The 12433-nt window shown below is 35.2% G+C and overlaps 1 protein-coding gene across 13 annotated transcripts in view; it reads right to left on the reverse strand.

Moving 5' to 3' along the window:
• The window catches only part of LOC138314620 (SRC kinase signaling inhibitor 1-like), a 166842-nt gene that overhangs the window by 34496 nt on the left and 119913 nt on the right, over window positions 1-12433 (reverse strand). For 11 of the 13 annotated variants that reach the window (XM_069255042.1, XM_069255043.1, XM_069255038.1 and 8 more), the window contains one exon: window positions 9525-9632. The exons of 1 other annotated variant lie outside the window; for it this stretch is intronic. In XM_069255042.1, coding sequence (XP_069111143.1) covers window positions 9525-9632 — 108 coding nt within the window. Of the gene's footprint in view, window positions 1-5285; window positions 5376-5406; window positions 6609-9524; window positions 9633-12433 lie in introns of those variants that run through there. One more of the 13 variants, XM_069255049.1, reaches the window with a different exon arrangement.

Genomic DNA, 12433 nt, shown 5'->3' on the forward strand with positions numbered 1-12433 from the left:
GTGATATCTAGTGTAGAACACAGAATAGTAATGCCCTAGAATTCTAGTCCAAAGTCTCAGTATAGAATCAAAGATTTTACATAATACAAGACAACTAAAAAAATATTTCCTGGAAGACGAAGCTAGCTAGATTTCATTGAATCAAAATAAGGATGTTAGAACAATGCACTATTGTTCAACCAGCTTCAATTGAAGATTTTTCTTCAGCATTATATTTCTGACGCCTGCTTATTGAACTACAAAACCTGCCAGCTAGGTGACATTTGTATAATGTCATACGACATGAGTAATATGTTACCACTGTGTAATACCATGATTATGTCATACGACACGGAGTAATATGTTACCATTGTGTAATACCATTATTATGTCATACGACACGAGTAATATATTATACTGTATAATACCATGATTATATCATACGACACGAGTAATATGTTACCACTGTAATACCATGATTATGTCATACGACACGAGTAATATGTCACTGTATACGACACATGATTATGTCATACGACATAGTAATATGTTACCACTGTGTAATACCATGATTATGTCATACGACACGAGTAATATATTATTACCGACTGAGTAATAATACCTGATATTATACCATGATTATGTCATACGACACGAGTAATATGTTACCACTGTGTAATACCATGATTATGTCACACACGAGTAATATGAGTAATATGTTACCATGATTAATGTCATACAACACGAGTAAATACTGTTTACCATGATTATGTACGAAAACGTACATGATTATGTCATAACAGAGTAATATGTTACCACTGTGTAATACCATGATTATGTCATACGACACGAGTAATATGTTACCACTGTGTAATACCATGATTATGTCATACGACACGAGTAATATGTTACCACTGTGTAATACCATGATTATGTCATACGACACGAGTAATATGTACCATGATGTAATATGTTAGTAATACCATGATTATGTCATACGACACGAGTAATATGTTACCACTGTATAATACCATGATTATGTCATACGACACGAGTAATATGTTACCACTGTGTAATACCATGATTATGTCATACGACACGAGTAATATGTTACCACTGTGTAATACCATGATTATGTCATACGACACGAGTAATATGTTACCACTGTGTAATACCATGATTATGTCATACGACACGAGTAATATGTTACCACTGTGTAATACCATGATTATGTCATACGACACGAGTAATATGTTACCACTGTGTATAATACCATGATTATGTCATACGACACGAGTAATATGTTACCACTGTGTAATACCATGATTATGTCATACGACACGAGTAATATGTTACCACTGTGTAATACCATGATTATGTCATACGACACACGAGTAATATGTTACCACTGTGTAATACCATGATTATGTCATACGACACGAGTAATATGTTACCACTGTGTAATACCATGATTATGTCATACGACATGAGTAATATGTTACCACTGTATAATACCATGATTATGTCATACGACACGAGTAATATGTTACCACTGTATTACCTTGATTATGTCATGACAGAGTAATAATACCACTGTAATCCATGATTATGTCATACGACACGAGTAATATGTTACCACTGTGTAATACCATGATTATGTCATACGACACGAGTAATATGTTACCACTGTGTAATACCATGATTATGTCATACGACATGATAATATGTCACTGTTATACCATGATTATGTCATACGACATGAGTAATATGTTACCACTGTATTAATACCATGATTATGTCATACGACACGAGTAATATGTTACCACTGTATAATACCATGATTATGTCATACGACACACGAGTAATATGTTACCACTGTATAATACCATGATTATGTCATACGACACGAGTAATATGTTACCACTGTATAATACCATGATTATGTCATACGACATGAGTAATATGTTACCACTGTATAATACCATGATTATGTCATACGACACGAGTAATATGTTACCACTGTGTAATACCATGATTATGTCATACGACACGAGTAATATGTTACCACTGTATAATACCATGATTATGTCATACGACACGAGTAATATGTTACCACTGTATAATACCATGATTATGTCATACGACACGAGTAATATGTTACCACTGTGTAATACCATGATTATGTCATACGACACGAGTAATATGTTACCACTGTATAATACCATGATTATGTCATACGACACGAGTAATATGTTACCACTGTATAATACCATGATTATGTCATACGACACGAGTAATATGTTACCACTGTTAATACCATGATTATGTCATACGACACGAGTAATATGTTACCACTGTGTAATACCATGATTATGTCATACGACACGAGTAATATGTTACCACTGTGTAATACCATGATTATGTCATACGACACGAGTAATATGTTACCACTGTGATAATTATTCATACGACATGATAATATGTTACCACTGTATAATACCGATTATGTCATACGACAGAGTAATATGTTACCACTGTATAATACCATGATTATGTCATACGACACAGTAATATGTTACCACTGTAATACCATGATTATGTCATACGACACGAGTAATATGTTACCACTGTGTAATACCATGATTATGTCATACGACACGAGTAATATGTTACCACTGTGTAATACCATGATTATGTCATACGACACGAGTAATATGTTACCACTGTGTAATACCATGATTATGTCATACGACATGAGTAATATGTTACCACTGTATAATACCATGATTATGTCATACGACACGAGTAATATGTTACCACTGTGTAATACCATGATTATGTCATACGACACGAGTAATATGTTACCACTGTGTAATACCATGATTATGTCATACGACACGAGTAATATGTTACCACTGTATAATACCATGATTATGTCATACGACACGAGTAATATGTTACCACTGTATAATACCATGATTATGTCATACGACACGAGTAATATGTTACCACTGTGTAATACCATGATTATGTCATACGACATGAGTAATATGTTACCACTGTATAATACCATGATTATGTCATACGACACGAGTAATATGTTACCACTGTATAATACCATGATTATGTCATACGACACGAGTAATATGTTACCACTGTGTAATACCATGATTATGTCATACGACACGAGTAATATGTTACCACTGTATAATACCATGATTATGTCATACGACACGAGTAATATGTTACCACTGTATAATACCATGATTATGTCATACGACACGAGTAATATGTTACCACTGTGTAATAATACCATGATTTATATACCATACGACACGAGTAATATGTTACCACTGTATAATACCATGATTATGTCATACGACACGAGTAATATGTTACCACTGTATAATACCATGATTATGTCATACGACACGAGTAATATGTTACCACTGTGTAATACCATGATTATGTCATACGACATGAGTAATATGTTACCACTGTGTAATACCATGATTATGTCATACGACACGAGTAATATGTTACCACTGTGTAATACCATGATTATGTCATACGACACGAGTAATATGTTACCACTGTATAATACCATGATTATGTCATACGACACGAGTAATATGTTACCACTGTATAATACCATGATTATATCATACGACACGAGTAATATGTTACCACTGTATAATACCATGATTATGTCATACGACACGAGTAATATGTTACCACTGTATAATACCATGATTATGTCATACGACACGAGTAATATGTTACCACTGTATAATACCATGATTATGTCATACGACACGAGTAATATGTTACCACTGTGTAATACCATGATTATGTCATACGACACGAGTAATATGTTACCACTGTATAATACCATGATTATGTCATACGACACGAGTAATATGTTACCACTGTATAATACCATGATTATGTCATACGACACGAGTAATATGTTACCACTGTGTAATACCATGATTATGTCATACGACACGAGTAATATGTTACCACTGTATAATACCATGATTATATCATACGACACGAGTAATATGTTACCACTGTATAATACCATGATTATGTCATACGACACGAGTAATATGTTACCACTGTATAATACCATGATTATGTCATACGACACGAGTAATATGTTACCACTGTGTAATACCATGATTATGTCATACGACACGAGTAATATGTTACCACTGTGTAATACCATGATTATGTCATACGACACGAGTAATATGTTACCACTGTGTAATACCATGATTATGTCATACGACACGAGTAATATGTTACCACTGTATAATACCATGATTATGTCATACGACATGAGTAATATGTTACCACTGTATAATACCATGATTATATCATACGACACGAGTAATATGTTACCACTGTATAATACCATGATTATGTCATACGACACGAGTAATATGTTACCACTGTGTAATACCATGATTATGTCATACGACACGAGTAATATGTTACCACTGTGTAATACCATGATTATGTCATACGACACGAGTAATATGTTACCACTGTGTAATACCATGATTATGTCATACGACACGAGTAATATGTTACCACTGTATAATACCATGATTATGTCATACGACACGAGTGTAATATGTTACCACTGTGTAATACCATGATTTATGTCATACGACACGAGTAATATGTTACCACTGTATAATACCATGATTATGTCATACGACACGAGTAATATGTTACCACTGTATAATACCATGATTATGTCATACGACACGAGTAATATGTTACCACTGTATAATACCATGATTATATCATACGACACGAGTAATATGTTACCATGTGTATATACCATGATTATTCATACGACACGAGTAATATGTTACCACTGTGTAATACCATGATTATGTCATACGACACGAGTAATATGTTACCACTGTGTAATACCATGATTATGTCATACGACACGAGTAATATGTTACCACTGTATAATACCATGATTATGTCATACGACACCACTGTATAATACCTTGATTTCACTATGTTATTGATCAGTATGTATATATAAATATACACTGTCACTTTCCACACTTTCACTTCAAACACTCATAATACCTGAAACTCGTGCAAAAAAATCCAAATTTTTATTCATTCAAAATATAAAATTATTTGCTTTCTGTATTAAAAAATATATATACGATATAAATTATGACAATCTTTAACTTAATTTTCAAATTGTGTATGATGTTTACTTTATTGTATATATAGGTAAACTCTCACAATCAATCAATATATATATATACCTGGTTGTTATGATGACGCCAGATCACTTTCTCTGTTGCATTCATTTTCCCTGTTACACTATTGTTGCTTCTGTTGTTTTTAGTAGTAGCCTCCACATCCGAGATTCCTTTTACTAGTAGCCTCCACACACACTATAGTAGGATATATATCTATAGTAGGATATATATCTCCCTATTAATTTGTAATCCTCATAAAGAGACCCACTGCGTCAATGAAGATAAAATCCTGGTAAAAACCATATTGCCTACTTCTGGCCGAATTGTACTCCACACGCTGCCTGAATCGGGCCTGCACCTACTATTACACCTTTAAACACAAGCATATATCCTGTTTGCACGTACTCATAACCTTACTGGTAAACCATACATGTGTATACCTCACAAGGGCAAGGTTACGTCTATTAATCAATGAACTGATAAAACATTAGACTCCCTTATTGTAGTAGATGAAAAAGGTCCCAGTGTGTGCCGTCTGCTTTATGTCACAGGCCGATACACTGTGGAGTACAGACTTCTGTTTGAAAATTGAAAGCACAACTGCCACTTTTATAGTGTTATCAATTTGTGAATCACTGGCCAAGTTTTTTTGTTTTTTTTGGCAATCACAAATGTTGTCCAACTCCTTTCAAGCCCTACTGAAAGGCATTATGTGGTCTGAGGTTCATAAACAACACCATTTATATTTCACCTTTAGTGTGTCATCCAGATGATTATATACAACAGATTTATTTTTATATCAAATCTTGATGCTCCAATGACAATATCAGTTGATATAAAATGTCCAATAGACAGTAGTCTTAGAATTCTGAATGTCTCCTAGTTATAGATTTTATAGACTCCTTTCACCATTCATTGTTCACATTCTATGTCACTTGAATATTAAACAATTGCTTCATGTCTTGTTTCATATAAATCCTGATATTTAGTTGTACAATTTCTAGAATGTAAGCGTCTGCTTGAAGATAAATTTACGTTCTGCAGTAGCCCTAGAAATAAAGACTGTTTCCTTATTTTTAAGAAAGAAAGTCAATTTCTGGTATTTTTAAATTGAATAGATTTCCTATCTAAATCCTTTCATTTAAAATGATTCCTTTCAATTTTGTGAAGAGCTAATTTGTTTAATGTCGTCTGCTTTCAAATCATCCCCGGTAGGACTAGCTTCAGACTGTTGCTATCCGAAGGTGTCATGTGTACCTTAGATAGTACACAGCACATGGCTAAATATGATGCCTTTTTATGAGGCAAGTGAAGATTTTTATTTCACAGGTTTTACGCATCCAAGACAGCAAATCGTGATTTACACAAGATAGCCACGCTCAACATGTAATAAAACACTATTCCATCAAAATTCTGACAAGATTACATTCCTCTGTTATCATAGTGCACCACAATACAGGTAAAACCTGAATTTCATGTGATGTAACTCAAGGTCGGATTTAGCAGAAGTCCTGGGGACTTGATCAAAACTTCTTGTAGATTCAAGAGAAATGCATTACCAGCCACAGATTAAGTCCTGTTTCCAGACCAGAAACAATTTACACCTATACTTAAATCCAGACTTTGTTGAAGTAAATTGAAGTCTATAACATTTCACTACACCTTAAGGTCTTTATAGTACATCTGACACTCCAACAAAATCACAATCCGATTGTGTTCCTTCGAAAACACTTTCTGCTTTAATCCATTGTTCACCAACAATTTGAGTAAATTGTATGATGACCATCAATTAGAACAATCACATTTGGATATACGAGCCCAAACTTCTGGAAAACAATATCTCCATTGTTTTATCAAAGTCCATAGTGACTTAAGCAATAGCTACTTTAACTGGTCCAGTCTGGAAATCTACACCGCCTTATCACCTGTGTTTCTATATAGGGATCAATACCCTATCACATTGACGAAGAGATGTCGTCCGTTTCCGATACATCCATATCCATTGTTCCACAAGTTGACACACTGTCCTATAAAGTCTGAGTTAGGGTTACTGTACTTACACCCTGCCTGTAATTACTACCAAACAGGTGCCATGCAACAGACAACACATTTTCAATTACAGTAAATTATCCGTCTGAGCTGAGCCAGGGATGCCTGCCCTTTCCGTTGTCCTTGGCCCCTACTGCCAGTCTGTGGAGGTGTTAACCATAGAAGCTTATTAACACAGTTGGTCTATATACCATAACAAATAAATGTTGTTTGATGTGTCTGCTTGTGTGAATAAAGAACTCAGTCCCCACCAAACCTTCAAACTCCCTATTATTTAGGGACTTTAACAGTGTGTTCAATAAACTCTGTTGTATTTTTCTGCTTCAGTGATTCTATCAACAACTGACTTTCCCAGCGTGAAGGCAATCAGCAAATTTACCTTCGGCAAAGTATCAATGATTATTCATACCACCTGGGGCTGAATGCTCCATCGATGCTGACGTAGGTAAAATTATACTGATTTAATTGGTGCACCATCATCTTAATGTTATACTTATACCTTAAATTAACACGATTAAATGGTTATAAATATTGTAAAGTATGATCCCCTCAATATTCCGACGTATTAGATGTTTAATACAATGTTATATATATAAACAAAACACCTTGACAAACGAGATACACACAGGTGATTAAGAGACAGGTATGACATAACACTTCTAGACTATGTCAATTCGATTGTACCCATTGCAACATAATCGTACATGGTGTAATTTCCTCCAGCGTATAAATGTTCCCGTCCAGCTGTCTGGATTACACTGAAGTTAGGGGATTAGTCACCATGATTAACTGTAATCAAAACCTCACAATTTCTCATCATCAAGTTTCAATATTTTCGACAGGTAAGAATTAAGTATATATGTATGTACACAATAGGTAAACCATTTATTTACAAGTGGTTTTCACATATCTACGATATTTACCAGGCATTATACAGCCTTGACGGTGTGACATGTTATCATATCCATGTCTATATCACTTCAATTAATTAGGAAAAGATCGTACATAATTGGGCTTCAAAGTCTGATAATACTCAATACAAACTCACAAACATGATTACCAGTAAACCTGATCACCCCTAATAAGGAGATACAATCAACTCATCTCAGGTTAAAGTAAAGCTAGAGTGGATCAGTCCAATTAAATCAAGGGGTGCAACAGCAAAAGGAAACAGCAAATTAAGATTAATAATTAAAACTTTGATTTGGTTATAACAAGGTGGACTTGACTTCCGTATCAATTTTTAATTTAGAATCGTACACCTGTGACTGTGTTTACCTGTGTTCAGGTATCTCACCAATATAAAGTTTATATTCATGAAAGTATAATATCAAATGCTGGTATATACTCAGTTATTGATGACTCATGCCCAAATTAGAAAACCATAAACAGTAAACGTCAGTGAATGTTTACAAATTTGACTAAAGTCAACATTACACATCCATTATGGATTCATTGATATGTAGCAGTTATTCCAGTATCAGTATACAACACAATCTGAGAAATAAGAGAACAACCCTTAAGAGGTCCTCTTAGAATTCTATAATTACAGGATATTGAATAACTTAAATAACCTTGATAAATCAACCTTCACAATCAGCCCCATGAGAGAGGTCAGACGGAGGTGTAGGGCTGTGGGGCCACAATCATTATCATTGAGAGGGAGTTTTTATTGTCATAAGCTAACATAGCCAACCTGTCAACATATGGTGTCCGGGGTAATAATGGTCCCTTAATGGGAGACAGATCCCTAATGTAATGTCTAAATCAGGAACTCCAGGTAGTGTGGGTATAGCCACACAAAACAAGGGACGTACATTAGTCCCTTAACCTGAGAGGCTTTCTTCTCATTTATTTTTATATCTAAACTATATATATAAAACCTACTGAATTTCTGTTCTTCTTGCCTACACAATTTAACATGGTAATAGTGTTGCTTCATAAGGTCACTGATATAAAGACACACAAAAGCACCATTTTCTATCAATATATTTTATTACTTGAAGTATTTTCTACTATTGCAGTTCCTTTCTCTACATTGGTTTTCATTAATTCTGATGAAAATATAACTGTTAATAAATCTTCTCATGGCTACTCTTTATTATATTGATTTCCACACGATACTATTTCACCCTTCCAAACTACTTTAAGTTCAATGAAAACGCATTTTATTCACAGATACTGAAACTCAATTCCATAGAACCACACACTTAAATGGTGCCGTTTCATTCCAATTTTTCTTTTTATACTCACCCCGATAGGAAAACCCTCCTCACTGGCCGTACCACTGATTTTGTCACGATATTGGGGGTAGCGTTTGGCCAACAGTTCCATAAACGCTTCCCGCTTCCGTGCAGAGTCCTGGAACACAAGAGAAAATCATGTAATATATTCCATTATTGTATGAGATTGTAGATGTATTTATACCAGGTCATCGAAATGGAATAATTACCTGTGTATGGGCTGTAATTATTAACATGTAACGTATGCACCATATAATGTCACCCGTGGCTCCTAACTCGTTCCTAATTGGTATACCGTGTTCACCATAATTATCATCATCTCTTACCCAGTAAGCACCCCTCCCAGACTTATGGATTTAACAATATATATAATGTTTACAACTGTATGATGCTATTATTACATCGGCATAATTACATGAACTTGAGTCCTTCACATGTGAATCACAATGTAATAATGCGTATCAAATGAAAAAAGACATGATTTTAATGTGATAGATTATTCTGCTATGAGTATAGAAAGTGTTAAAATATGGCTAACTTTTTCTAATACCATACTCCACAATGATGTTGAATACAACGACAAGTCAAAATTTAGTATAAAACTAGGGGGAAATAATCAACAGTTCAGCTCAGAAATTCTTATAAAAGACCCCAGGTCTAATGGCCAGCCTATTCCCATCCAAACCTAGACTGGCCACCAGTCTCTGAAGTATTACAATAACCACTGAAATGTTGCCGGATATTTTTTTTGTCTTAGTGATATGTCTGTTTCAAACTAAGGGGAGATAATACAGTGTTTACTTTGAACTCTGCTGAGAACTTTTTATAAAAAGACTTCCGGCTCCAAGATCATGAAACAATCTTATGTCTAAAACAGTCTAAGTGTAGACTTAGCCAATCCCAGGTGACGTTACAAATGTTTCATAATTTTTGATTGGCCAAGCAAAATCTCAAGTCTGAGACTATTTTATGATCTTGGAGCCCTGGTGGGTGGGGGATAGCCAATCTATCCCCCCCCCATCCCTGTGATCCTCAACTCCTTGCACAATATAGAGATGATAGGCTGGTATTGGTGATTGTTTTGTGTTAACATGCAATAAATGAAGGAAGCTGATTAACTAAACATTTGATGATATTCTGCTGAAAATTGAAATAGCATGCATAAAAAAAAACAGACCGACAGGAACACACATGCACTGAAAGGGAAGGAAGTACATCTTATAGAAGCTACTAACAAAACCGTCTTAAAATGTTGTTTTGTAGTATATATCTTGATTGATTATCAAAAATTGAGGTCTATTATGGTTGTCATGGTAACAGATTTGGTAGAACACTATAAGGAGGTCTGGGTAGAGGTTTATGACACTTCCACCATATCCTAAGGGACTTCCATCACAGAGAAAAACCAATGTTCTGTCCTAATTACCACTCTGACCTTATTGTAGATTATTAGACTTTTTTGATTCCAGCATGGCCATGAGGAAGTGTAGCTGTGATCACCAATAATATTCTGGCTCTACCTCTCTACAATCCCTTGTTCTAAGTACACCACATACATTACCTGTTATTCCAGGAAAACCTGTCTAATCTGATAACCTTTACTGGACAGACTGATTTACATTTATGTATGCATATCATGTCATAACATATACTAGGGCTTACATTTATCACCGAAGGTTGTATTTTAGCTGTAGTACAAATACTCTTTAGATTATATTATTATTATCGAAATATTTTGCTTCAGATCAACTCCCTTTACAAGCAAACAACAGAATACCTGTCTTGAGAGACCACCTGAAACGAAAGAGCGCCTGTCAAAGGAGACCAGACCTGTTAGAACAGCTGAAATGACAGAGTAACTGTCTTGAGAGACTGAGAGACAGCTGAAATGACAGAGTAACTGTCTTGAGAGACCAGCTGAAATGACAGAGTAACTGTCTTGAGAGACCAGCTGAAATGACAGAGTACCTGTCTTGAGAGACCAGCTGAAATGACAGAGTAACTGTCTTGAGAGACCAGCTGAAATGACAAAGTAACTGTCTTGAGAGACTAGCTGAAATGACAGAGTAACTGTCTTGAGAGACCAGCTGAAATGACAGAGTAACTGTCTTGAGAGACCAGCTGAAATGACAGAGTAACTGTCTTGAGAGACCAGCTGAAATGACAGAGTAACTGTCTTGAGAGACCAGCTGAAATGACAGAGTAACTGTCTTGAGAGACCAGCTGAAATGACAGAGTACCTGTCTTGAAAGACAACATGTTATGATAAAAGGTAACATGTCCTTATTGTATGATGACAACAGGTCAAATGACACAAAAGACCACTTTTTCTCCCATACTTCACAGGGATATCTCGCGGTTGCTAGGGAAAAGATATCTCTATCTTACACAGGGGTGGTAAGACAGCTCACATGCGCTAGACAATAACGTGACGTCATCAATACATGTGGCGTAACTGCGGCGCGCATTGTAGATGACGTCATCAATTTTGACGCATAGACATTCCTGCGATAATGGTGCGATGAAAAAGCTGAAAACCAAGTGGAATTTCACCATTTTTTCTACTAAGTATGGGACAAAAGAATCAAACATGGGTCTGTTGACCGGCCAAAATCTTTCACTCGGGTTGAGATATCACTGTCCACTTTACAGAACCATATAAGGTTCTATTAATCTCAGGAAATGTTTAACAACGCTGTAGATCAAACTAGGTATACCACTGTATACTGATAACAACCCACTGTCATAGACCGACACATTACATATTCTGATAAGTATAACTATCTCAAGATAAATGTCCAAATGACAAACCCTCTTTATCATACCAGAACCAAATATCATCCTGTAAAATAGACAGATCTTGTGCATAAACATGATGTTTGTTTTTTGTCTGTAGTAAATACTCAACAAAACATCTGG

Source organism: Argopecten irradians, chromosome 2 (assembly GCF_041381155.1).
Source record: "Argopecten irradians isolate NY chromosome 2, Ai_NY, whole genome shotgun sequence".
Taxonomy (NCBI): Eukaryota; Metazoa; Mollusca; class Bivalvia; order Pectinida; family Pectinidae; genus Argopecten; species Argopecten irradians.